The sequence below is a fragment of the Erithacus rubecula genome (assembly GCF_903797595.1).
Source record: "Erithacus rubecula genome assembly, chromosome: 10".
In the NCBI taxonomy this organism is placed as follows: Eukaryota; Metazoa; Chordata; class Aves; order Passeriformes; family Muscicapidae; genus Erithacus; species Erithacus rubecula.
Window position 1 is genome coordinate 16,678,536 of NC_136662.1, and position 27,569 is coordinate 16,706,104.

The 27,569-nt window shown below is 42.8% G+C and overlaps 2 protein-coding genes across 6 annotated transcripts in view; both read left to right on the forward strand.

The window, feature by feature from the left end:
• CFAP57 (cilia and flagella associated protein 57) overlaps positions 1-15,674 on the forward strand; it is a 23,332-nt gene extending 7,658 nt beyond the window's left edge. For 2 of the 3 annotated variants that reach the window (XM_079314126.1, XM_079314127.1), the window contains exons 11-22: positions 1,198-1,359; positions 1,798-1,953; positions 4,060-4,153; positions 4,808-4,998; positions 6,088-6,261; positions 7,348-7,506; positions 7,908-8,051; positions 9,125-9,241; positions 10,221-10,355; positions 10,439-10,582; positions 14,398-14,524; positions 14,818-15,126. In XM_079314126.1, coding sequence (XP_079170252.1) covers positions 1,198-1,359; positions 1,798-1,953; positions 4,060-4,153; positions 4,808-4,998; positions 6,088-6,261; positions 7,348-7,506; positions 7,908-8,051; positions 9,125-9,241; positions 10,221-10,355; positions 10,439-10,582; positions 14,398-14,524; positions 14,818-14,996 — 1,782 coding nt within the window. In that variant the 3' untranslated portion in view covers positions 14,997-15,126. Of the gene's footprint in view, positions 1-1,197; positions 1,360-1,797; positions 1,954-4,059; positions 4,154-4,807; positions 4,999-6,087; positions 6,262-7,347; positions 7,507-7,907; positions 8,052-9,124; positions 9,242-10,220; positions 10,356-10,438; positions 10,583-14,397; positions 14,525-14,817 lie in introns of all 3 variants that reach the window. The other variant, XM_079314125.1, reaches the window with a different exon arrangement.
• Positions 15,675-18,126: 2,452 nt separating this feature from the next.
• TMEM125 (transmembrane protein 125) lies at positions 18,127-27,271 on the forward strand. 3 transcript variants are annotated; one of them, XM_079313763.1, is made up of 3 exons: positions 18,133-18,456; positions 19,923-20,065; positions 23,752-26,700. In XM_079313763.1, the coding sequence occupies exon 3, from the start codon at positions 24,057-24,059 to the stop codon at positions 24,729-24,731; it is 675 nt and encodes a 224-aa protein (XP_079169889.1). In that variant the 5' UTR covers positions 18,133-18,456; positions 19,923-20,065; positions 23,752-24,056; the 3' UTR covers positions 24,732-26,700. The 3 variants fall into 3 exon arrangements, with proteins under 3 accessions (XP_079169890.1, XP_079169889.1, XP_079169891.1); XM_079313764.1 differs by lacking the exon at positions 19,923-20,065 and having other exon boundaries at positions 18,127-18,456; positions 23,752-27,271; XM_079313765.1 differs by lacking the exons at positions 18,133-18,456; positions 19,923-20,065 and adding an exon at positions 23,500-23,641 and having other exon boundaries at positions 23,752-27,271.
• The last annotated feature ends 298 nt before the right edge of the window (positions 27,272-27,569 follow it).

The window sequence follows — 27,569 nt, forward strand, 5'->3', positions numbered from 1 at the left end:
AGTGCCAGCTGTACACAGCTCCTTTAAGGCTGATTATCCTTCCCAATTCATGGTGTAATATGTTAAAATTAAGGCTGAGTCTTCACATGGCGAATGAATATTGCAGCATTCATAGGAGTCCTGTCTCTAGATATGTCAGGGAATAAGCTGTTGGCTAAAAAGTGGCTTGTGTCAGATTACAAAACACAGCATATTGAATGGAGAACTTTGATACACCTCCTTCTGGAAAGAGGAAGGTAATTTTGTCATAGAATTGTTTAGCTTGGAAAAGAGCTTTTAGGTCATCAAGTGCAACTGTTAATCCAGCACTGCCAAGTCCACAGTAAACCATGTCCTCAAGCACCACATCTACACATCTCTTAAATATCTCCAGGGACGGTGACTGCACCACTTTCACTTGTAGAGGGGCATCACATTTGCCCATTTCCACACAGCTGAGACTTCTCTAGTGAGCCAGTACTGCTGCCACATGACTGAAAGGTCTCAATGAGCACTTCTGCCAGCTCCCTCAGTGTGCTTTGGTATGTCCCCACTCTCCAGGAAGCCACATGGTCTGTGTTATTAAAATTAGTCATAATTTTTGTATTTTAAGTATCACTGTCAACTACAGCACCTTGACTTGTCCTTGCACAGTCCAACATTAGAATATGAACTTCAGTTACTGTAACTCTACTTTCATCTCAGTTGCAAGCTGTATCAGCTCCCACATACTCCATGCCACATTAGACAGCCGCAGGAGGTCTGCAGGAGGTGACAGCAGTTACTACATAGTTCTTGGTGAGCTTAGTTGTAGTTTCAAAAGCAAACATTTAGCCATCTGTCACTCACACAACTTCTCAAAGAAAAACACTGGAGACCTTTGGAATTGTCATATAAATTGCCTGTCTGTGCTATAATTGTCTAGGTGGTCTTTTCTGTTTCAGGTTTTAAAAAATCTTCCTATGGCTTTGAGACCAGAAGCAGATCCAGTATCTACACATATTCTTTCCCTTCCCTTTGTTGTTTCAACTGGGGTGGAACAGGAATAGGAGACATAATCAAAATGTTGGTAGTGGGACTGTGTTATTATTTTCACAGTTGATTTTCTGGGGTAGAAATGAAGAGAGTATGTGTGTGGGGAGAAATATGTGGTGCAAAATAAAACTGTCTCCATTCTTCCATGTCTCATCTATTATTTTGTTGGCCCTTCCTTCTAAGATGACAGTAACAAGTGATGACCAGTTTCTACTAACTGCCTCAGAGGATGGCTGTGTATTTATCTGGAAAGTTCATGATAAAGAAGGTGGGAGAGTGAAAGGAGAGCAGGAACTTAAGTATGCTGAGGAAGTGTTGATCATGAGATCAGACATAGATGAGAAGGTAGGAGGAGCAACTTGTAAACATAAATCATAGGATTTCTGTGAATTGCATTTGCATAATGCATGCTACCAGCCAGTCCTATATGACTTGCATGGCTTTGGTCAAAGAGGTTGCAGCCAGTTGCTGCAGTGGCTTGTCAATGTGAAAACAGCATTGTACGAAAAGCAAGTGTGGATTAGATTTTTCTCTAATACTTTCCCTAGTCTCTTGAAAACCCTTTTAATGGAGTAGAGAAGTCAAAAGATGCATTTCTATAAACCATCCTGTAAGACAGCAAAGAAACTTTACCTCTAGAACTTCTTGATTGTCTGTTTGAAGATTCTCTGTAAAGGCTGTTGTTCATAAGCATATGCATGTAAATAAAACATCCTTAATGAGCTGCTGCTAATGGCAGATATTCTCTCTCTTAAAACTGTTTTCTCATCCATGTCCTGACAGAATCAGGCAATACTGGACCTGCAGATTTGTGTGAAAGATCTACAGACAGAAAGTGATTACGAGCTACGTCTCAAGGACTTGTACTGTGAAGGAAAAATAAAAGCATTGGAAGAGAATTTCACTCTGGAAATTGACTCCCTTAAAACTAAATACCAGGTATGATTCATGTTGTAGAACCAAATACTAAGAAATCTTTCACTGAAGAATTGAATTCAAGCTTCCATTACATATGTAGAAATGCGATATAGCATCTCAAATAATTCCTTTCCAGTTTAAGATGTTCTTGGTATTTATAAAACAATAAACTACCTTTGAGTCAAGTATCTTACAGGTGCAAGGGAATGCAAGAGTTCTCCTAGGTACTCTGTAAGTATCTTCACATAAAAGCAGCACAATAAATACTGCCTGAGACTGAGGATCAGTAGTAGAAATGGCACTGTGCTTTCAAAGTTCCTCTCCATATAAGGCTGCAGTTGCTGCAGGATCTACCAATTATTATCCTTAATGCAGCCTTCTTTATGTCCTTAAAAATCTGCTTAGATTTTAAGTACATCTGCTGAGGTTTCTTGTATATTTTTTGAAATTAAAAGTAAGATATATTCCCTAGAGGTTCTTATGTTCATGTGGTTATTGATTTCTTTGTGGTCATGAAGCAGGACTCCCCTGCAAAGCAAAAGCTATAATAGTTCTTCCCTGTGTCTTATTTATCTGTGTCTGATAACACTATTCTGTCCATCTGTCTGGTGCACACACTGGATTTCTGACCTGTAACTTGTTGTATTTCTGTACTTCTTTTAGATATAGAAGGCAAGGGATCCAGTAGTAATTTCTCTTCTTAACTTCTTACTCCAAGTAAAACAACTCAAAGTAAGGGATTATATATCACATGATTCAATCCGATCAACTTCATGTTCTTTTTGAGCTTTTGGGTGAATATTGTCCTGTTCTAGTGATTTCTGACTGCTTGTTTTGTTGAGTTGTGCATAGTCCCTTCAAGCAGTACTTCTGTTTGACTCCACATAAAGGAGTTCAATATGAAAGCTTGACAAGTTACTTATTAGTTGTAGTATTTTACAGGTTTGTAATTTTCAAGTGCTCTTTTTATAGTTCTTTTGTCTTTTGGCCCTATAGTTGTTCTAGTAGGTTTTTGATATTAATTTTTGAGGAGTTTTAATTATTCATTTTAATGTTTTCTTCAATTGTTTTTTTCAGACTCTTTGGCTTGTCTCATTGTGGTTGTTTGTTTTTATTTATTTTTTGTCCAAATAATCTGAGTTTTAACCTTTCTATTTTTCCTCGCTTTTCTAGAATCTAACCTTGTACAAGAAAGCCATTTAAATTCTTGTGGATTCCTTTGCCTCTTTTTTATCTCTGCAGGGTTTTTTTCTGTGGTTCTTCAGATCTTTTGATAAGTAGTGCTTGGCTATAAAGTTATAGCAATCTCAGCTACACTGAAAATTCTTTAGACTTGTTGATTATAGGCTTGCAAAGAAATGCCTTTGAAGGTGACCAAAAGTTTCCTACACAGTCAAGTTGTACTTCTGTTCAAGCATCAGTACATGTTAAGATTAAACTGAATTACAGCCTTAGACTTGGGACTAACCTTTCTAGTTGTATCCATCAGAGATGGAGTATTTCTGCTTATGCAAGACCTATGCAGTTGTTGCAAGAAGAAAATGAAAATATTGTAACTATGGTACAATTCCCAGCATCTCTGGGAAATTTCTCAGCTGTTTTCTTGCTTCAGTTCTTTGTGCTTTTTCAGAAGATTAAGTAATTTGTAGTGGCAGGCTGACATTCCAAGCAAATGGCATCTAAAATTCACTCTTGCTTATGTTTATGTCATACTATGCAAATGTCAGCATTTTAGCACCTCAAAGTTGCTTCAAGTGAGACAGGAAGCAGCTTGAACTTTAAGATCTGGACAATGATTTATGGAACTGCAAATTCTCTCAGGCAGGCATACATAAAGGAGTGGAGACTTTTTGTAGCTCACAAATTTTTCTTTTTAGATTAGGATCAGTACTTTGTATTATATGAACCCTGTTTGCTGCTTTTCCTTAGCTTTCCTTAGCTTAACTTGTAAAAACAAACTAATATGTGGGAAAACTTGTTTTAGTGACACATGGCATCTCAATTTTGGTGAGAGATTTCAGACATATTTCTGTTGTGTTTATATTCCTCACCAGAGGCAAGAGCACAAACAATCTGGATATTGTTTGCTAGTTTCAAATTAATTTTTTTTCTTATTTTTGATCCCAGATTTTACTGGAAGAGAAAGAAAAACAGGAGCTGCAACATCAGGTTCAACTGTCTGAGCTGATGGATAAACAGGCCAGAGAGGTGCAACAGCTAGGTGAGACTATAACAAGTGTTTGTAACTAGAAACTGAGGGAAATGCTTTATTGATAGCAAATGATGTGACAGGGTGGGATTACTAGAGTAGAGGTATAAAGAAAAAATGGATGTACATCATGTAGGTATTTGGTGCAGACCAAATGTTTGTCTAAACTGCACCATACATGTACCCATGATGAGAACATGCACATGTGCCCTGTATCTTAGAGGTCTGGTTCTTGAGATTAGTAGTTATTTATGCACAGCTTACTGTGCAAGAACAGTGCAGTCATTCAATTCAGCAAGGAGGTGCACACAGTCTGGAAATACCTGGACTCCAGATTTGTAATCAAGATTAAAATACTGCAAATTAGTACCAAATAGTCCCCCCATAAATGAGTGCATTGCTTATTCATACTTTGTAGTAGTTGAGCTTATACAGCTCTGCCATGGTTGTCATCCCAAGGAAATGCCTAAATTAGTTGTCAGTTTTGCATGGCTACAGAGTCTAAAGCCCTGTATACCTGATGAACAGCATGATGATATACTTCTACTTTTTGGCAACCAGCTGCCAAAAAGACAGCAAATAATAAGGAAGTGATAGCTGTAGAGGGATAGGATTCACTCCTCTTTTCTATTAGTTTTATCCATTCCATATGTTTTCTGTTAAAAGAATCTGAGAGTAGTCAGAAACTCTCAACGGAAAATGAGAAATACCAGGAGCTTCAGGTGAAATCCCAGAAGATGGAGGAGGAATACGAGAAACAATTGCACAGTTTGGAGGAAAGCAAAACCACGGCTGTGGCAGAGCTAAAAGAACATTATGAGAGAAAACTTAAAGAAAAATCTGTTCTGCTGGAAGAGGTAGGAAGATCCATTTGCAGTTTGATTTTTTGACCAAGTTTATCTTCAACTGTGATAAAATGTTCCCTAGGACAGGAGAGGTTGGCATCTTCCATGCAAATCCTAATCTGCCTGTAACCATGGGAAAATATTTTGACAGGTAGAATAGTGATAAGGAAGACCCAGCTGAGTTACCAATTTTTCAGGGTACCTTGAGTAGCTTGCTAGGATTAATATCCTTGGGCATTCCAGTTTCATCCCCATTTCTCCTAGAATTCCTGTTCATTAATGTGACTTAGATGATACGTTTAGATTAACTGAAGAAAGAAAGATTCAATCATGTTGTTTAGTGAAGAGATAACATTTTGAAAATGGTGAATTACATTCCTGAGTCCTTGTGGTTCTTACCTGTATAATTTGATAAACATCCTGCATATTTAAAAAACACCTGCACATTGAGGTCAAAGACTTGGCTTGACAAAAGGCAGCCAGTAACTGATACTTATATATTTGGAGTCATAAAATCCAATCACCATTACCATTTGCAAATGTGTTGCAAACCAATTTCAAAAGAATGTAGGACGAGAGGCATACAGAAACTGAGGCAAACTTGAGTACTCATTGGGCCTAATACATCAATTTTAAAAGATCCTAAGTGATACTGGTTTATGATTTCTGCAGCCAGAACAAGTTTGCTGATATTAGTATTTGGGCCAGATTCCTAACTTGAAGAAGTCAAGTCAAGGAAAAGAAAAGAAAAGAAAAGAAAAGAAAAGAAAAGAAAAGAAAAGAAAAGAAAAGAAAAGAAAAGAAAAGAAAAGAAAAGAAAAGAAAAGAAAAGAAAAGAAAAGAAAAGAAAAGAAAAGAAAAGAAAAGAAAAGAAAAGAAAAGAAAAGAAAAGAGAAAAGAAGCTCAATGTGTATATTATCAGTTTCTAAAGTTACTTAATCCTCTAAAAAGTTATCTTACATGATATTGCTGCAATTGAATATTCCACTAAACATAGATTCTCCCAGGAGAAACACAGTTACAAATAACAGTTACAAATATCTCTCCTTTATTGGTCTCTTAACTCTTGCCTTCTCTAATGTTTGTTTTCCTTAACTGCAGGCAAAGGAGAATATGAGGAAACAGATTGAAGTACATGAAGAAATGGAGAAACTAATTTATGAAGAGGGAGACAAAGAAATCTTGGAACTCAAAGACAAGTATGAGAGACAGCTTGTGGAAGAAAAGGAGTCCAACGTGCAACTGAAAGGAGAAATGGGAGTCATGAATAAAAGGGTATTTTTTATTCTGTGCTAGTATCAGACCTGCACAAGAAAACCTACAACTGAGGATTGAATGTGATTAATGGCATGTCAATTTAGTCCATTAATCTAGTCTGTAAATATGTGGCATTTCATACAAGAACAGTAGCCTGTTCTTAGGTTAGTTGAATGTTTAGAGTATTTGGGCAGAAGGAGAGGTTCTCTGCTGACTGTATTGCTGATATAATTAAGATCATAAAGGAGGTATGTTTTTATTAGTACACTTTCTCTAATCTACACAATTTCAAACTATAAATAATATGACAGGAAAGAAATGAACTTTTAATTTTTCTAGCATTTTACTTTATTAGTAAAATACTTCTGCTTCATTCAATGCAATAATCTCTCTGTTTTGTTTGCATCATCAATTTTTATTTGGTTTACCAGGATTTTAAAGGAGGCATAAAATATTTTACCTCTTTTGTTGTCTAGGTATTACATTGGCCTAGGGATGTTAGAGGGACATTTTTTCTTTTTCATTTTCTCCAGTATCTATCTGGAGACAGAGAGGTTCTTTTCATACCCTCTGCTATCATGGTACTGCCTTTAGTTTCTTTGTCTTTTAAAGCTCAGGGATTTCTTCATGTGTCCTCACAGTTTGTTCAGCACCATTCATTGGTTCTTTCTTGGCTTTACAGATCTTAGTTCTGAGGCAGGGATTTTGAGGGCACCCAAGAGCTATGAACTGGGCACCCTTCCAGTCTTTCATCTTTAGAGATGTATTGCCTTCACCTTATAAGAATATTCCATGGATTGAATGTTATCTGTAGCTGATGCTTAGGTATAATATCCATACCCTTCTTGCTGCTAGATGCAATTTCCTTCCTTTCTTCTTGTGCAGTAGGTATTCTTGTCAGAATATACATTTAAAAAAAAACCCAAAAAGGATACTCAACCCCCTTTTGAGTTACAGGCATTTAAGTGATGTGCTGCTCCTCCATCATATCTTAATTTGATATCCTTTATCCCACGCTGTCTACAAGGTATCCTACAGAATAGGAGAACCAAGTTGTGCACAGCTTTTGGAGACTGTTAAGTTCTTACTAGTTTGCCTCTCTAGTTGAACAGCCTACAGAAAGAACTCAAGGACCGAAACAGGGATATTGAGGAAATGAGACTGGAACAGCAGAAGCTGCAAGACATCATTAAATCACTACAAAAGGACATCTTGGCACTAAAGACAGATATTAAAGAGAGAACTGAAACTATCCTAGAGAAGGTGAGAAAGTGGATAAGTGGATGAGGTCAAAATCACCTCCATTAATTTAGTAGAGATATGTATTTTAATAGTATTTTTTGTGATAGTATCACATGACTGGAAACTTGGTTTCAACTTTAGGAATTTCTGATCTTCAGTTTGGGATTTTGGTTTTTAGTTGGCATTCTAAGCTTTTCTAGGGGAGCTCAAGCTCAGGATGTTGACTTTTTCATCCCCTGTTCTAGGATCTGTACATGGGTCAGCATTATTTGGCCCCTCTGGTCTAACCTGTAGATTTGCAACTGGACTTTAATGTTCCACAAGATCTATGTCTGCTGGTTTTGCCTCTCTTTGTTCCTAGTCCTAGGGATCTGTTTGAGAGTGTTGCATCTGATTCAGATTTTTGTGCCCATTTCTTCCAGGAGAAGCATATAAATGATCTAAAAATTAAAAATCAGGAACTGCAAAATTTCAAGTTTGTACTAAGTTACAGAATAGAGGAGTTTAAGAAGCAAATAGAGTCACGTGAAAATGATATTGAGACAATGAAGAAACAGATTAGTGAGGTGAGTAACACTCTCATTTGGCCTCTGCTACTAAGCCTATACAATATAAGGATGACCCAACAAGTCCAGGAAAGATTCCACTCTGGTTGTTCCTTGACTTCTTTCAAGGATACACAGCACTTATTCAATATCCATGCAGCTAATAAAAATATCTGTACACAACAGCTATTTAATTTTCTATCACAGGCTACCAGTGATCAACATAGTTATTTAAGTTTCTGTATGTAATTCTAGATTATGCTTCAAAGTAGATTTTATCCTTATGTGGTTGCCCTCCAGGTACCCTATAGCATTTGCAATACACTCCTTTTACTGGTCTGGAGGAAGAGAGTAAATTCTTCTCTCAGAAATGTTGCAGATTTATGCAAATATAAATCTGCTAGGGATTAGGTATGTGGACAAATTATATTCATCAGTTGATGGTAAATTTGAAGGTATTCATACTTAGTATGTAGCAAATTCATTGAGGAACTTATTTATGATAGAAACTTTCTGCATAGATGTATCCTTAGCTCAGCCAAACTAGGACCATGGTGGCATAGTCTTTTAAATAAAATGCAAACCAATGAGCAATTTGTATGTACTTCAGACTAGCAAGATCCCTGTGGTCTTTGCTGGTCACCATCTCATGCTGTAAGTAAATGTTGTAGTATCCTTATTGGTTTTTCCTGTGTGTTCTGCATATGTACCCACATTTTTCAATTAATTTGTTTCTTTTCAGTATCAGGTTCTAGTTATTGTTGCCCTTACTCTTTCCAGTATTGACTGTCCATATCCACCTCATCCAATTTTATTCAGATGGAATGGCAGAGCTCCCTTTCAGCTCAAGAAATTTAAGGGGTATCACATAATTTAAATTAATGTGACTCAACAGTTGGACATTCATTTCTGTGATTTCTGTATATTCTGACAGAGGGCAGTGTTGTTACAAAATTGACATTTCTCATTTTGTCATTCAACCTGGAGGGGGACCTATTCCCTCAAGTCTGTATTTCCAGTCTCTGGTTTTCCTGTTATGTGTTGTTTTTTCAGTCTCCTTTTAGCCCTGATTTCCTCCTCCTGCTTCCTTTCAGATGGAGGAGGAGCTGGAACAATTCCGCAAGGAGAGCATGGAGCTGAAGCTGAACATCACACAGCTGCAACAGAAACAGAAGGCAACTGCTCGTGAGGTGCACAGAGAGATGGAAAAGGTATGGGGTACCCCCACCAAGCAGCTCACACAGAATGATGTTGGTGGGGACAGAAAACTGGTGAAGCATTAATCTGAGCAAACAGTTACTTCAAGGGTGCTGTGTCCAAAGACCAAGAGAGTCTCTGGTCAGTGGGGACAAAGACACAAAACTTCCAAGCCTGCAACCAGCTTAGAGCATTCATATTAAAAATAAAAATCCAGTTATTTATGCATCAACACATACTATCCTGAGTTTGACAGGACAGTGAGGCAAATGCTGAACTACTTGTTCCTGCCCAAGCCTGAAATCTGGGGACACTTGGCCTAAACAGGAGCAGCATGAAGGACACCACTCAGGCACTAGTAGGATGACATAAAGGAAGGTCTCATTAATATAGGGTCAAGGACCCCTTGTTTGACAATATATCAGACATGAGGGAGGAAAAGGGACTGCAGGTGAAGGTGGGGGAGCTTAGCAGGCAGTGCATGAGTGAGGAAGCAGGTAGAGAGGCCTGGCAAAAGCCAAGAGAGTGAGAAGGCAATCCTGATGTGAAATCAGCAAGCTGTGCATGTGTCTGATACATTTTGTCCCTTGCCTTGTCTTCTTGGCTGTTGCTGTAGTGTTTCTAAATAAGAAGGCAGGACAGCATTTGGACAATGCTCTCAGACACATTATGTGGCTTCTGGGAAAATCCTGTGCAGGGCTTGGACTTCATTATCCTGGTGGGTCTCCTCCAAGTCTGTTTTTCAGATGACATCTTTGGAGGCTAACACTGATATTACCTAATAAAAGTATCTTGACTTATTACTAGTCCTAAAATCTATCACTGCTGTTCAACACATAGTGCTCACATTCCCAGTGAGATTTTAATTAATTTTTTTTAATTAAGTGGAAGAAAGTGTATGAGAGTTTTCACCCATTCTACTAGACTTTGTAGAAAATTGCATGATGGAGTTCTGATGAACCAAATAAGAATGTGACTACATCATTCTTGCAGAAGCAAGATATGGAAACCCTCATCAAACGATTTAAGGCAGATCTTCATAATTGTGTGAGCTACATTCACCATCCTAGAAAAATGAAAGAGAGTATCTGTGAACTCTACACCAAGTATGTGCGTCAACCAGACATGGTGAGTCGGGTCTTCTGCCTTCTCTTTGCCTATGACCTTGTCTGGTAGTGTAATTACTGAGGCAACATGCTGTGCCTTCTCAGGTGGGGGCTCAAGCAGAAGATGAAGATTTGCAGCAGCAGTTAAAGAAACAGCAAGAGTATAACGAGAGGAATTTGACAATTTTAAGGAAGAAGGTGACAAAGGATAAGGAAATGCAGCAGGCTGCTTACATGCGCATCATACAGGTAATAAACCTTTTCCTTGTGCTATGGAGGGGGAGCAAAGGAAGTGGCTGCACAAAAGACACTGAAGTAACCTTACTGCTATGTTTTCTTAGGACTTTGAAATAGTTTTGGTTGGCTTTCTTGCCAGAAATTCCTAAAATTTTCAAGCTCTTCTCTTAACTTTTCTGAACAAAAAGAGCAAGATCTCTGAAGTCAGGAATGGCTGCTGTTTTGTGGATACTTTTGTTTATCTCTCACTCCCTGAAAGGAGATAGGGAACTTCTGTTGCATGGATGTTTTTAAGGAAATTAATGTACTTATTTTTTGTTTCAAGCGGTATTTATAATTGCCATCATAGTCAATTTGCCCTTGTTTGGGTGTCAAACTGTATCTGCTAAGCAGTACGTCTTAGGAAGTAATTTTGGAGAAAGAAAAGAAATAAAACCCTTTCTTTGTCCACATAGTCCCATGCCTACTGATGTGAATTTAGAAAAATTTTCTGTTTTTCACATCCAAAATTTTCAAGGACGTTTCAGAAATATGTGGGGAATATATCTATTTGTACCAAGATCTCTTGCTCAGAATCCTTGTCTCTTACAAAGCAAAGTAAACTCGTGACTGCTGGGGTCAAAGATCCAATTTGTTTTCATCTGGAGTGGGAGGACCTAGAGCCCCACACCAGACATCCTAGGAGGACAGCTTTCCTAGTGTCTCCTTAACATGATCTCCTTCTGCTCAGTCAGCATTTCCTTTTCCCCTCAGTATCCCTTTCTGCATTGTTACTTTATTATGCTTCCTCAGGATCATTAAATCTCAGTTCCCTCCTAAGTCATCTGTTGTTTGCTATTTATTCATAATTTGCTTCTTCAGGGCTAGACAGCAACAATCTTCTTCCCTGCCGCTATTTTATTTTTTTTTTTTTTTTTTTTTTTTTTTTACTCTTTCTGTGAGTTAGATGTTTCCTTTGGCACAAAAGGAGATGGGTTCAGAAAATAACCTGAAGAATTTCCTTGCTGGAATAGGGTGACAGATGGTGTTCATAATGATAATACTTGATGTCTTGGATCAGTAAGCCTAACATGAAATGATGATTAAAACCAAATTAATAAAACATCTGGAAGATGAAGATATCAAAGATTCTAACCAGCCTGGTTTCTTCAAAGAAAAAGCAATTCTCTGAAGTCCAGTAGATTAATGAGATTTTACAGCCAGCAGGAATTATCATGGCCTTCCAGTCTTTCACAGGGGCTTTTAAGACTAGTTTAGACAAACTTCTGTGAGGATTTGCTTTGAAAAAGCAAATGACATCTTAACAATCTTCTAGCTCTGTATTTCTGTTATTCCTCAGTCGCCTTTACTCCTCTTTGAGAGATTATTCATAGGTACACTCCACTAGTGACTGCTGCAACAGATGATTAGAACTGTCAAGATAATTTAATTATTCTTACCAGTTGACAAGTTGCCTGATATTCAACTATTAGTTTTTCCACCAGCCTTCTGTATTTGTAATGGCTTCTTTGGACACATTAAAACAAAGACACTGAATAACCTTGAAGTAGTGCTGCTTAAACCAAGCCCATATAGGATGAAATTTTCTATGTGTCCTACCTGTCTCTGACTGTCAGCACTGTAGGGACTTACTAGACTGTAAATTGCATCCATATGATGTGTCATTATACCTGATGGCCTCATCAATCCATGCATTGATCAGTCCCTTTTCTGAAACATTTGGTTCTTTGCCACAGCATCATGTGACAGTGAGTTTTCCCATGAACATTTCTTTTAATCCATTCTGTGACGCTGCATTGCAGTGCAAACATTCTGTCAGAATGCAAATATTGAATTAAAGGCTAATCTCTCTGGAGAGAAGGCTTCTTCAGGAAAATATTATCAGTGTCAACCAACAGCCTTTTAGCCCCAAGAAAACCAAACAAGACATTTCTATATAGCCCTGATAGCTTCATACAAAATACACTATATTATATTTTCTGATAGACCAAAAGCAAGATCTTCATTTGACAGCAGCCAGTAATCGTTTGGACTGAACCTATGAAGGTGCTCATGACTAAAGTACACCTAAAGGGAAATGCTGTGACCCAACCCTGATGAAAGCTGGTCAAAAGAAAATTACTTTGACTGATTATTGGAAGTTACCCTCTTCATGGGTTCTTTCAGGATCAAGCTCTGGAATAAATGCATAGTGTCAAATTTAATCATATTTAAAGGCTTGAATTAGACAAGTCAGACTCACCAAATATTACAGTTCCAGAGCTGCCTGAACACGCTAAATCCTACTGCACTTATAGTCCAACATAACCACTGCAAGAGTGACTCTTCTTGCCCAACAAGTTCAGATCTTAATGAATCCCACACTCTTCCTCCAGTCAGTGATTTTCAGCTGAGTAGAAACTAAAGCACAGCTGCTGCACTTGCCTTAGTGTGAAGTCTTGATAATCTTGCCACACACGTGCCCTGAGCTATTGCTGCCAACCTGAACTCCTCGAGTCAGCCACATACTGAGAGGTGCAGTGAGCTTTGTACTCCACTACTGACCAGCCTGTAGCTGTGTGGTGCCAACACTTTTATAAGTATACTCAAAGGAACTGAGTTGTATGCTTGCACAATATTTTGTGGCAACATAATTATCTCTATCAACCAAAATTATCATTAAAACAAAAGTAAAAAACAAGATTTGGAGACGCCATTTTCATGGGAAAAATTCAGACGTCCTTGTTCTTATCTCCTGCTGTTTTAGTGGGTTTCCTGCTGCTTGAGTCTGGTATTGTGAGGTACCCTAAACATGCCTTTTTGCCATCTATCTTTTTTAAATATTGCCACCGTGTTCCAAAAGTTCTGCAAAAACACCACAGGTAGCTGAAATAGTTGCTATTCTTGGTTCAAGTATGCTGGCAGCTGTTTAACAATTGCCCCAGTTATTGATATGGTAAGGTATTTCATTGTCCTTGTAAGAGACAAATATACAATTCCACTTCACTCCCTTGAATACAGAAAAGAAATATTTAGTTAGTGGTGCTCCTGTTTCTAAATCATGAGCAGCAGTGTTATCACCCTTCACTAGTATTAGCCCATACTGGTTTTGCTGAAGTCCTTGAACCTGTTGCAACAATTGATAAATTACATTTACTGGCACTTATACAACTCCTTCAGCAAGATGCTTCATGGCAGGCTACTTAAAAACTAGAGAATTGAATTTTTATGGGCTGAAAACTGACTAAAACAAAAAAAAAAAGAACAAGAACAAAAGATGAATACATTGATAACTTTTCCTTATAACAGCATGTTAACAGCAGATATCTCAAGTCTCCACATGCTTTATATACTTTCTAATAATTTGGAAGGAATGTGGAAAAGTGATGTCTGTCATAATTAATGAAGAGGGCTTTGAATAATTTCAAGGAGATAAAGATAATGTAAGTGAACAAATACATAGTGACAAACGAAAAACAAAATAATTCACACTGGCAGGAGAGATGGGAGTTCTTCACATTAATTCTGAATTAATTGGATCAATTTAGAAGGCCCTGAGCTTCCCTTTGGAATTGGCAAGGAAGATGATACCTTGGAGTGCAGCTGCAGTCAGAACAGCAAAACAAATATTAGTTTCTTGAGCTAACATGGTTTGAACACTGTCATGTTCTGTGTCACATCTACTGTGGTCTTACCTGAAATGTTGTGTACTCTCCTGATTGCCTGGCACCTTCTGCTTGGGATACTGGTTCTGTACTGTCCAGTGTCTCTCTCAAAGACATGAAGATACATATTGCCCAGCCAGATAGTACCTGTGCTTTTCCTTACAAAGCATGTTGTTTTTGCAGGAAAATGTGAGTCTGATTAAGGAAATTAATGACTTACGGCAAGAACTGAGGGTGGCCAACACACAGGTGCACAGCCTGCAGTCAGCACTGAGGCTGAACAAGAACAAACAGCCAATTCAAGACACAGGTGAATAGCTCTTTTTTTTTCCATATTAATTTTCCATATTGTTAGTACTCAGGGCAGAAGCCCTTTTTGTCCTTGGTGAACAATTCTATTACTGTCTGTTTCATACTAGGTTGTCTGCCTGGTGATACCTGTTACATTTTAATGTTAATTGTAGAAGCTGCTAAATCTTGCAGATTCTTACTATTTAGATCTACTCCTTCAGCCCTGAAAGACACTTTCCCTTGTTCATGCCAAAGAACTGTATGAGCTGGACCTTTGTTATTGTATTATGTCCTCTCTATTTTATCTTCCAGCTCCCTCCAGTGAACTTCTGTCTGGCCCAGATGTCCTGAGGTTGAATCCAGAGATGGAAAGTGAAAAAATCATAGAAATGCAGCAGCTAGAAATTCAATACCTGAGAGACCAAATCCAGGAGAAGGGGCAAGTCCTGAAATGTCCAGGTTCAGTCTGTTTTGGTCAGAAATCTTCCTGAACCGAATCTGGAAAGAAGCCACAAGACAAAGCAACACTGACGTGGTTCAAGGATGCCTTATGTTATTAGATCCTCCTGGCAAGATCAGAAATGCCACAGCATAGAGTAGACTTATATGATCCTATACTCTTTCACTTAGAAGCATTTATGAAACAATCAGTGCTCTGAACACTTCTACTTTCCTGAAATCTGCCATTTTCATGAGACTTAGGAGCCAAAAGAAACAAAAATAAATTTGTGTTAATGTAAGACTAATCTTTGTGCCTTCATGCTAGATAGTCATCTTTCTCTTGAAAAAGAATGTATCATATTTCAGAAGAGCTGGTCAAACTGTAAGCCTTTTCTAGATTTATAATTTAGTGTCAATGTGCTGCAAAATTCAACATCAACTTTTTATTTTCCAGTATTAAATTGCCTATGTCCATACAAAGGATTGCTGCTCATAAAACCAATGTCATTGTTATTCCAAGTAGGTACCTAGTCACAGATTAACAATCAATTATCTTGTGAGGGCAACCTTTGACTCAAGCACACCCAAACTAGAGCCCTTGGTAAAGCTTCTGCCTCCTGTCTAGAGATGTGTTGGCTCATCTGCTACAATAATTTCAGCAGGACAAAAAAGGCAGCCCAGTTTCAAACTCCCAAAATCTGGAATAAAGTTCAAACCTTAAGTCATAACTCCGATTACTTTGATAGATTGATTTTTGTTTGTCTTTTTTTCAACATTCACAATTCTGTTAGTTCAGTTTTTTATATTCTCCTAATAAGTCACTCTGAAAGTACTCATACACAGAAAAAGGCAGGGAGCAATTTCTTTAATAATGAGGGGGGGAAAACCCTAAATTTCTCATCTTTTGTTGTCAGTGTGTGACAAGCTGTCCAACTGAGGAGTATTTCAGAAGATTGAGCTACTGGTTGAGCATGGAACTATTTGTTATTACAACAGCCAATATGTTACTCTTTCATTTCCTATCCTGAGTTTTGGAAAAGTGATGAGTGCTTTTATATACTCCTAATAATATTATACAGAAGAAGGTGGTGTCAGGGCTGGGTAACAGGTAAGCTGCATTACCATCAGGAATACTAGACTCATTTCCAGGGCAAAACCATGGGAAAATAGATGGTGCCATGAGCTTTAATGATTCCAGAGGCTTCAGCTGAGTGTTTTGTCCATGCATGTGGAATTAAGTTTCTTTAGTCTATTTTTTTCCCATTTTGCATCTTTAATCTGTATGGAGCATAGGTTTCACAGGAGCAAAAGGAAGAAGTTAATGGTCTATTAATAGGCTATCTTAACATCCTTTCTTCCTCCTACCCTCCCCATATAATCATCTTGATGCTTCCTGCACAGAAAGAGGATGTAATTAATGTAATTAGTAAATATTTTAGAAACCAGTCCCCTCTAAAATTTTCAGGACACACCCATTTAATTTGCTAGGCTCTTGTGTGGTATAATTTTCCCCTCTCTCTGTCAGGACAAATTGAGTGCTAGAATCATACAACACACTGCTTTAATAGTTGTGGTTTGGAGAAATGGAATAAACTGAAAAAGAAGAATCTTTTCCTAATATGCCTATATAGATATCAAATTATTTCTGAATGGTGACTGATATGCCCCTATGTCACCCTGTTAGGAAAATTTAAAGGCAATACACAGCCTGTCAGATGAAGCCTAGGTAGTCTCTTCAGCCAGACTAGACTGAAGAGGATATTGAACTTGATCTTAGTGGCTAAAGCGGAGCTAAAACATTGCTTGTATAGGGGAACATTAAACATCAGGCACAGCTGAGTGTTACAACTAAATCTCAGCAGACCTGCTGGAAGCAAAATAGATGTACAAGCTCCTTCTATACTGGGAAAAGCAGACCAAGGTCAAACTCTCACACATACATTCTATAAATGTTTTAGAAATAAATTGTAACTGTATTATGGTTTTGTGTGCTAATGGTCATCTGAATTCTCTCAAGGTGCAAAAACATTTTCTGCTTTCATCCTCTCTTGACCTGCATTGTTCTGTTTCTCCTTTTGGTACCTCCCTAAAGGAGCTGGTAAGCATTTCATGCTCTAATAAAACTACAGCCCCCTTTTTAAAATGGCTATATGGCTATCTGAATAAGGTTTCCACTTAGATGACTTCTTTGCTAACTGGGCCAACTAAAAATCCAGGTTTTTCTGGATAGTGTCAAGCTCATTGTTCAAAGGTGGTTGTGTAGGAAAACCTATCACATATCATTTGGGTTTTTTATGTGTAGGGCAACATCCTCTGGGCTGATAATATTCCACAAGTCTCCAAAGACCTAGCAGATTTTTCTCAGACAAATTTCTGAACCTGACAGGTTCAGGAACCTGAAAATAGATACCAAATACTTGGTTTCTATTTGATTAGCATATCCTAAGCTTCCCTTCTCATAGCCTGATAAAAAAATTAGCATGTGACTTACTGAGCCTCCCTTTCCATTAGCCAGGCAAGAGCTGTTGTTCAGTCCTGTTCTCTTCTTCATGCATTTCCCTGGAGATTTTCCAGCTGCTCAGACTAACGGTAATGATCCCTTCTGCTGCCATGAAACCTGGCCAGGAAGGAGGGAACATCGATCAGTCTAGCAATCCCATTCCCCTACTGACTTCAACATTCCTACTACTCCTATTTTTATTATTCAGCTCTTAAATGAATCCCATTTTTTTTTTCCTGATGCCTCTCAAAATAGCTACCCTTTTTTTTTCCCCACTGGATTAGCAGGAAATCAGCTCTTCTGCAGCACGGTATAAACTCTTCTACTGCTGCTGTCTTCCAGGGAGGGAGTTCTGCAGCTGCCTTTTGGTGGGAAGATGGCACCACAATGACATCTTGCCTGACTTGAGTGCTTGCCTGAACTTCTGCCAGAGAAAGATCCTGCCCTGATAAGACTAGATGCCCCTAACCTATACAGTAGAGCAGGATCTACTTTATTTAATACCAAATACTTGCTGAATGTGTCAAATGTCCCCCAGCACTTCCAGCCTGGCTGCAGGCTTCTTCTCACCTTGCTGCCTGAGAGCTGTTCCCTGGCTCTGGCACCCCTTCACCTCCATCTGGGAGGAAATGAGCCACCTTCCAGGATCGGTGTGTGGCCAGAGGCCAGATCCTGCCCGAGGAGGGAGGGAGGGGTAGCACCTGCACATCGGCGCGGCTCTGGAGCGTCTCCAGGAGCAGCAGCAGGTTTGCTCAGACGCCACCCAGCTGGGGAATGCACCTGCCCGGGCGGGAGGTGAGGGCTGCAGCCGGACCTGGCCGTGCCGCCGCACCAGGAGCCGAGCCTCACCCGGCTCTTGGCAGGCACTTGCAAGAGGAAGCGAAGAGATTTTCCCCGTGGGCTCCCTGGTTAGCTGGATCCAGTAGAAGGAAAACCAGGAAAAACCACTGCTGCCAGCCTGGAGCAGGGAAGTGTGCGGGGTTGTCGCGTGTGGGCAGCGTCTGCCGCAGGTGAGTGATCCCTTCCTCGCTGGGAGCTGTGCAGGAGGGAGCTTCAGCAGCAGCTGCTGGCAGGCTTGAGGCTGCTTCAGACTTACATCTTAAGAGACCCTGCTTCTTGCCTCCCATCCATTTTTTCCTTGTGCCATCGTTTCCTCTCAGGACGTAAGGCTTGGGAGTTTGTTGTGAATTCCAGGCCACCCTTGGCAGAGCAGCATCAGGACAGGCTCTGCGGGGTCAGGATAATGGATCCCTGTTGAGCATACAGAGAGGAAGGGCAACATGACATTGTACAATGAAGTGTGCCCAAACAGTCTAGATCTGTGTAAAAGGCAGCCATGCACTGACCCTGTTACGAGGCCTCCACCATTCTTAAACCCAGAGCCCCTAGGCTTGGGGAAAGGAAGGGACAATCCATCATCACCTAGGGCTTCCCTGGGGCTTCCCAATCTCATGGCAGGAGCACTGGTGGGACAGATGCTCACTGCTGGGAAAGCATTGTCCATCTGTCAGGGCAGAGAGGGTGGGCTCTCCCCAGAGGTGCAGATCAAACTGCACAGGTTTGTATGGATTTTAAGCAGCCCAGAAAAGGGGGAACATTGGGAATTTGTGGTTGGTGTGGCAGGCAAATGAGTGTGGATCTCTTGCTTGAATTTTGGGCCAGATAGATAGATGCCAATTATTACTCCAGTTCCTTGCAGGTTCCTCTATCCCTAGTCCTGAGTTCTCAAAGGGGGAACATTCTCATATACTCCCAGGTGCACAGACAGGCCTTGAGCACCATGACACTCAGAGCTTCTGCTCTGTGCATTGGCAGTAATTCAGTCCTAAAACAAGATACGTGAGCTTCATTCTCTTTGAGCCTATAGGGAGTCAAATGTTTAGAAAGCATTTCTTTACTGAAAAGGTGGTGAAACACTGGAACACACTTCCTAGAGAATTAGTTGATACCTCAAGCCTGTCAGTATTAAACAGGCTTCTGGGCAATATCCTAAAAACATTCTTGAATTTGGTCAGCCCTGAATTGGTCAGGCAGTTGGACTAGATTATAATTTTAGGTCCTTTTCCACTGAAATACAATAGAATAGACAATACAATAGGCTAGAATAGACAACTAGAATACAATAGACAGAATAGAATGTACTGTTCCAGTTGGAAAGAACATACAACAATTCAGGTCTGACTCTCTTGGTAAAGAAATTCTTCCTAAAGCATTGGAAATTGAAAAAAAAAAAAATTTATGAAATTATGGGGAACTGTTTATGCCTATTCTTGACTAAAGATTTTTGTGAGACACAGAGTGGGGGCAAGACCACCTCAAACAAGCTATAGACAGACCAGGCAAAGAAGCAAATAAGTTGTGGTGGACTGGGAAAGCAGAGGGCTGAGATCACTTGGATTTGCTTGAGATTGTGAAGCTCTGTTGGCTCTGATCCACACTGCCCATGTAAATCATTTCACACATTGTTATTTTATAGCAAATCTTGTTGGACCCTCCCAGTCCCCATGATGCTCACAAAGTCCACATAAAAGCTGCACAAAACCCTTCCAAGGCTGGAAGTACAAGGAAGTACTGCAGGAGCCTGTCTCATCCCCAGACTTCCCCTCCTGAACCCTGTGGGTAAGCACTGTTTCAAGGGGTACCCGGGGTTCCAGGAGAGAAATGAGGAATATTTCAAGAGCTGAATTGTATGTGGCTCTGAAATTGAAGTGTTAGTTAATATACAGTCCGTGGCCTGTCAGATATCAGTCTGTCAGGCACAAAAAGTTTGTAAGTAAATTTTAAACTAAGCTTCCCTTCTCACAGCCAGTATATGCATGTATCATTCCGAGGTGTTCATCTCCCACACCTGCAGCCAGGAGTGCCCAGGAGCACATTGATGATGACCCTCAATTTCCAGTTAAACGTTGTCAGGGTAGGAAAAGAAAAAAAACAACCAGCACAATGAAAAAGGAAAAACATGAATATTTTTGTTTTCCTGAATTCCCAGTTCTTTCCTGTTCTCCCTCCACAGCTGCTGGCCAGCACTAGGGAAGGACAGCATGTCACTTTTTTCCTGAAATGTGCTCTTTGGCCTTACAGCATTTTGTGGCTGGGCTGGTCCTCTCCTCCTTTTTCTCTTGAATACAGAGATGGGAGTACAGAAGGTGCTGGCTTGAGTAGTGACTAAACGTAGAGTTAAATGACCTGTGATCCACACTATCAAATACACCAATCTGAATAGGCCAACTGGCTTGTTATGGTCTGTCCCAGACCAGCAAGACCCAGTAGCCCAAAGAACACCAAAATAAGGGGCAACAGTTTTGGATGGCTGTCCTCTCTCATGGCAGAGCAGGCATCTATACTCCTTCCTTTCTCTCTGTCTGATCTGGGTAGTGATGTGCTGCACAATGCCAAGAAAGCAGATCAGCAAAGTTGCTGTGAGAACTAGGTCCATCTCCTCTTCAAGCAGGATAGGGCTGCTTTGGTTAAACACTTAAAGAGACTTTTCTCAGCCGGGTGGGAGGCAATGCACTCAGCCTGAGGAATGAGAAACTATAGTGAGATTTAAGGAGGAATGTACTAATGGTGAGGGTGATTTAACTCTGGAATGAACCCTGAGGGGCTATAGATCCTCCATCCTTGGCACCTAAATGAATGGGGCTCAGTCTGACTTTAGGTGAACTCTGCTTTAAGCAGGTGACTTCACAAGGTCCCATCCCTCCTTAATTATTCTGTGATTCTAGGAGTAAAAATACTGTTATTAGCAGCACAAACCCTCATGGTGTAGAGAAACAAGTGTGGATGGTTTTAGAGCAAAAGGTTATATTCTCAATACATTTTCAAACAGGCATAAGGAAACATGAAGCCAGTGGAAGCCTTTGCCTCTCCAAATAATTTGTTTAATAGGGGTTAAAGCAGCACTGGGAAACTCTCCAAAACATTTAATAGAGGTTAATATAACACTGGGAAATACATGCTTGTAGAGGTGATACCTAATTTTGTTCCTCAGCCAGATGCTCCTATGGTTTTATTTTGCTCCCTTGTCCTTCTTCTGAGCAAATAAAAAACTTAAATGGTTAAATTTTAAAAACTAACATGAGAATGCAGTTCTGTACCTTGATTTTTGACCACATTTTCCCCTCATTGTGGTTTATCCTGTTGTGGTATTTTTGTTTACTGTTTGACTCACGTAACTTGGGTCAAGCAGCAGAAGGACACAGACTTTGCACTTCTCCAAGCTTTATGCTCTCTTAGTCCAAAATCTCAACCTAATCTACAAACTTGCTATCTACTAGGCTCACCCATTCACTGGTAAGGAGAAGATAAGGCACCTCTGTGCTTGGAGAAGGAAAGGCAGGAGAGAGCAATGTTTAGCACCAAGCTGTTTTGCATAGGCTGAAGAAACAACTCCAGACTCAATGTCTCCTCACCTCTCTCCACTTTAACAGTGCCCATGACATCCCCACCTTCCTGGGGACTTGTGTCCCGGGCCCCACAGCACAAGGCATCTGCTGTCTCATGCAAAATCCAAGTGCACCCCAGCAGGCACAAACCAACACGCTCAAGCACAGCTCTTTTCTCTCTCTAAACAATACTTTCTGGTGGTTCTGACAGCAGCCAGGAGCTGCAGGTCTCCCCTGTGCCGAGAGCCCTGTGTGCTGCCAGCACCCCTGACTCCCAGAGCTGGCTGCCAGGCCTGCAATCCCGCCGTGCTCACACACTTCCTGCTCACAGGCACGGGCTGCTGCTGGCAGCGGGCCCTGAGCCACGTCCAAAGTGACCTCATGCTCCATCACAGCCGGGGAGTGACTCAGGAGGAGCTTGGCCTGACACGGTCAGGCGGTGGCTGGTTCGAGCGCTCCCCACACAATTGTGCTCCCTGTCCCCCCGCCCGTGTTGGCTGGGCCCCGATGGAGGGGGTTTGAGGGGTTTGCTGGCAGCAAAGGCCTTGACAGAGGGGGATGCAGTCTGTGGAGAGCAGAGACAGGGAGGGTGACAGGAGGAAACATTCCTGGTGTGCGCAGAGCTGCCATGTGTTGAGGTGATAAATTGTCCCTGCCTGTGTGCAGTGAGCCCTGAGCCCAGAGCTGGGCAGAGCAGGGAACAAACAGAGCGTGTTTGACACGGGCTGATGGGCTCCTGAGAGCCATTTCTAGCAGGCTGGGTGGCTGTCCTCCCACCCAGGGGAAGTGACACAGCTCTGACACAAGGGACCTGAGTCAGCTCCTGTTGCTGCCATGGGCTCCTGCAGGACTCAGAGCAGTTCATGTGTGTGTCTGTGGTGGTCAAGGGTGCATTATCCTGCCTAGGAGGTGACCAAGGAGGCTGTCCTTGGGTCTCCAGGGTTTGCACTGTGTCTCTCAGGCTCAGACACTCCTGACATGTTCCTGTGCTGTCCTCTCCAGCATCTCTCCATGGTTTGGGGTACTAGCTGTTCCAGAGGGTCCCTCTGGTGCTGTGGGATCAGCTGGAGCACTCACATGCCAGGGAGGAACATTATGTTAGAGAAATGCAAGTGGTTCCCACTGTTGGTCTAAAGCTGTACCCAAAGAAGTATCGAGGAGGGCCAGGATAGCAGGAACATAAGCCTGGGAACCATGCATGGTGGGCTGAGACAAAGTGCTGTCCCCAGGGGAGCCCAGCTAAGCACAGCACCTCAGAGCCAGTACTGCCCTTCCTCTGCTCCCCTCCAGTGGCAAAGTGCTTCACAGACCAGCAGCAAGGACAGCAAAATCTCAGGGTGCCAGGCCACAGCGAAGAGCTCTTTCCAGTGAAATGCTAAGATTACTGGAGATGTAACTACCCTATTTCTGTAGGGAATTTCTGAGGGGAAACTGCTGGCAATGAAGGGATGGGGACAGGGCTGAGAACATGCAGCTCTCACTCTTCTAGCCACTGGAATGGAAGGGTTAAACACTAGTCCTGACCCCCACCTCCCGTTCTGGGCAGCAGAGCCAGTTGGTGACAAGAGGCTGATGCTGATGAGGGAGCATGTGAAGCTGGAGCTGTGAATGGGGCTTTATCCCAGGAGGGACCTGCCTCTGCTCCGTCCCTGCCCTGCTGCCAGCTCCAGCTGCAGGCAGAGTCCTTCGGGCAGCAATCTGAGCAGGGCACACGCTGAGGTTCCCTCACAGCACATGGAGGTGTCCTGGGAAGACATGCAGCTGATCTGTTCTCCAGCACACGGGGCTTCTGCCAGGGAAGCACAGTAAGGTCTACAAGCCAGCCTGGAGCAGCCAAGGCCCAGGATTCAGCACAGGATTATTTGGTATGGGGGAGCAGGGTCTCTGTTTAATGATATCTTCTCTTCTTGACTTTTGCAGATGAAAGACACAAGAAAGGAAGGAGACAGCCCTGGCTGTTCCCCTATGGTGCTGCTCTGGGAATGCTCCATCATGTTTCACAGCCCTGCCTTGGTGGTGGACTCAACCCCAGCACATGGACCATAGCTCTCCAGATGGCACCGCTGCAAAAGGAAATTCCATCAGGATCCAGAGAATGACACCAAGACATCACTGCTGGAGAAATGCAGCTGCCTTCAACACTGTTGCAGCATTGACCCTCCATTTGCTGTAAGGTGCAAATTCATCTGTGCCACCTCTGTGCCCTCCTCACCCAGCTGCCCACCATGCCAGAGCTGGCAGAGCTGAGCAGCCCCCGCACCCCTGCGGATGCGGACCACATCCAGAGGAATATCTTGGAAGAGCATGTGGAGCTCTGGTGGTTCCAGGACCCCAAAAAGTCCATCCTGTGCTATGGGATGGCTGTGGTGCTGATCCTGGCCTGCGGGATTGGGGGCATCATCCTGCTGTACAGCACTAGCAGCCGGTCCGGAGAGTGGCGCCTCGCCGTGGGCACCACGCTCTGCCTCCTGGCCCTGCTCGTGCTGCTGAAGCAGCTGTTGAGCTCTGCAATCCAGGACATGAATTGCATCCGCAGCCGGGATCAGATCGAGCTCCTGAAGAGCGGAGGCTTCTCGGACTGCCTGGTGCTGCTGCTGAGCGCCCTGGTGCTGCTGGTGTGCGGGGTGGTGCTCACCATCCTCTCCACCACCACCACCACCACCACCACGCAGCTCAGCCCCGCGCGGCCGCTGGCCAGCATGTTCACCAGCGGGGTCATCCTCCTGACTGCTGGCAGTGCCATCCTCCTCTGCCTGCTGCTGTACCTGCTGTGCACCTCCTGCCGCCGGGCAGCTCCTGGGAGCCTGGAGACCGGCGAGATCCGCATCTTCACCATCTCCGGCCGCCTCGCTGGCAACAGGCGGCTTCCTCCCACCTCCAGCATGGCCAACCTGATCTGACCAGGACACCTCTGTGTGAGCCTTAGCGGATACAGCCTGTCAGCAATGGCCTTCCCCGAGGAAGGAGAGCTGCAGTGTGCCTTGTTTCTGTTGGAGATGACTGGCGTTTGCTTTGCCCCAGGCTGGTGGCACAGCACAGACTCGGGGTGCCTGGACAGGCTCTGACCTGGCTGGCATTTTATCTCCACAAAGCCTCCTGTGGCAGCTGCTGCCTGCCTGGCTGTGACCCATGTTACAGAGTGAAGGTGAGCCTGTCCTGTACCCCTGGGGACCCCAGTACTTGCTTGGTTCCTGCAGTTCCTGGAACTGTGTCATATGCTCTCCCGGCCGGAGAGGCTGTCATTGTGGGTGGTATAAAACCAACCTGTACTCTGTGCAGAGCCTCCAGCTCTTGAGTGAAGTGGAGCCTTTAGCAGCTGGTGAATGGCAGGAGATACTTTGCATGTCAGCAAGCACAAGGGAGCCTGGTGGGAGGTATGGCTGCAGGAGCTACTCCCAAGAAATCCAGTGTCTGTGGGAGTGAGTGTGGGATTTGCATAGGATTGTGTGTGCCAGAGCCACAGCACAGCTGGACCTCACATGAAATGCTGTTTGTTTGCAATGCCAGGATCTGTTCCAATGTTACATTTCTGCAGCCCACCATCCCCTGTGGTTTATCAAAGGGGTGATCAAGGGGTGTTGGTGTCAAAGCCCTGACGGGTTATGTGTGCTGGACTAAGTGTTGGGGCTCTGCTCTCATGCCAGGGTGCTCCAGCTACATGATCCACAAACAGCAAGGTGCAATTGCTGGGGGATGGTGATTAGATGCCCAAATCCTGGGGCTGGGGTTGCCCTCTGCAAAGGCTGTGTGAGGGGAGAGTGCTGTGCCCTCCCACAGGAGTTTCCCAGGCAGAGGCACCTCTGCTGCCAGGAGCCCTGCAGCTCATCCCAGTCTCTGCTTGTTTCCATGCTGTTTCTGTTTCCCAAGTGCAGCAGGTGCTGCAGTTACTGCAGGGCAGAAAAGTTCTTCTACTGTGACTTGGGCCTTACCTGGAGCTTTTTTTGGTGTTGTATCTATCTCTACAAGGTGTCGTATTACCAAGGTGTCTCTCACAGAGGCAGACTAACAATTCATCCCAAGATATTTTCCTGTGACTTAAGTCTAATTTACCAGTCAAAATCCTCATTTCCCTCATAGGCCCACTAACCCTTTCACTGCCCTTTCCACAGACCTAGATCCCAATCTCCTGCTGAAGATGCTCCTGCATGACCTTCTCTTCCTCTCAGTCAGCTGGTCAGAGCATGGCACTAATAACACCAAGGTCACAGGTTTGAATCCCATGTGGGCCATTCCCTTAAGAGCTGGACTCAATGATCCTTCTGGGCCCCTTCCAGCTCAGATTGTTTTGTGATTCTTCATCTTCTTGTCTGTTCCCATCTTTCCTTCACCTGAGTTGCTCTGATGCAGATGTTGGTTTTGCTCATTATTTGCCAAGTTTCCTCTGCAATGGAACAAGACAGAGCTATTGTTTTTTGGTGCCTGGTACCAAATTCATGTGGAAGAGGATGGTAGCTGATTCTGTTGGTATTGGCACAAGTCACTGTCCGTGTTACACCTGGAGGCAGTGTCAGAGTTCACCATCAGCTGGTCAGTGAGGGCTTTGCCCCTTCACAGCTCCAGACCAACCATCCCCAATGCAGTGAGATCTCATGAGACCACTTCTGTATTCACCTACTCTTGCCCTGCTCCTGATGACTTTCCTTTGCCTGAAGCCTTGGATTGTTTTCCCCAGTGTACAAGCACATCGTTTGGTCTTTTCTCTCTGTATCTCTATTATGTCTACATTTTCCTCTGCCGCTTTCATATCATCTATAGATATTTATTAAACTGATGTTTCCTCTTCTCTCTGCATCTCCTCCCTTAATCTGCCCAAGAGCTCAGAATATGGTCGTGAGTTCAGATCCTCCTGTGCTAAATCTCTTCAAAGTTGAGTTGGAGTTGTTCTTCCCCTCTGGGCTATTTGGCCCCAGGTTCACCAGGGACCCCTGTGTCAGGCCAGAGCTGAATGGTTTTGCACCATCACATTGCTGCACATCTGTGCCAGTGCATGTGCCAGGCTGCACCCCCTCTGCAGCACCAGTGGTCCAGCAGTGACTGCCAGCTCCACCAGCCTGCACGTGCTGACAGGCCACAGCTGCCTGCACACAAGCTGGTTTGCACATCTGGGCATTTCTGTGAAGAGGCATGACTCTGCCCAGCTCACAGCTCTGTGCTGCCTGCATGTCCAAGTGAATCCTGTCCCCTCCACAGCCCCTTCAAAATGTGCCCCGAGCACCTGTGAATTCTGCCAGAAAAGGCTGATTGACTGTGGGCCATGACAGCAACTCAAGGAGATAATGGCTGAGAACAGGCTGTGCCTGAAGATGGTGGTTGGGTGTCCAGCTGCCCAGAGGGACAGCCCGTGCTGCCCAATCACTGACTCTGGTCTGCAGCACAGGGGCTGGTTTCTTGGTTCCTGTGTTGTATGTGAATAAATACATAATAAAGTGTTAGAGAAGTTGACTGTGTTGAAGGCTGATACTTGAATGCAGGCTTCTTTGCAGAGCAGGAGGTGTAAGGGCTTTTCAGGGCTGGCCTCAGCCCAGGGCAGTAATCACAAAAGCCCAGAGTCCCTCATGTAGTTGTGGTTTTGGATCACCAGCTAGAGTGGCAATGCCACCACAGCCCCAAAACTGCATGTACTTCTTTCCTGATACACAATTCCCCCCTCCAGATGCCTGTTAATCTCTCTCAACTTAAAACTCAGACATATCCAGATCCCCTTACCACTGCTCTGTGAACCTGAGACATGGCCATGC

Bases quoted from the DNA above. Each gene is read 5' to 3' on its own strand.
- TMEM125 (XM_079313764.1), top strand. From the start codon at position 24,057: ATGCCAGAGCTGGCAGAGCTGAGCAGCCCCCGCACCCCTGCGGATGCG.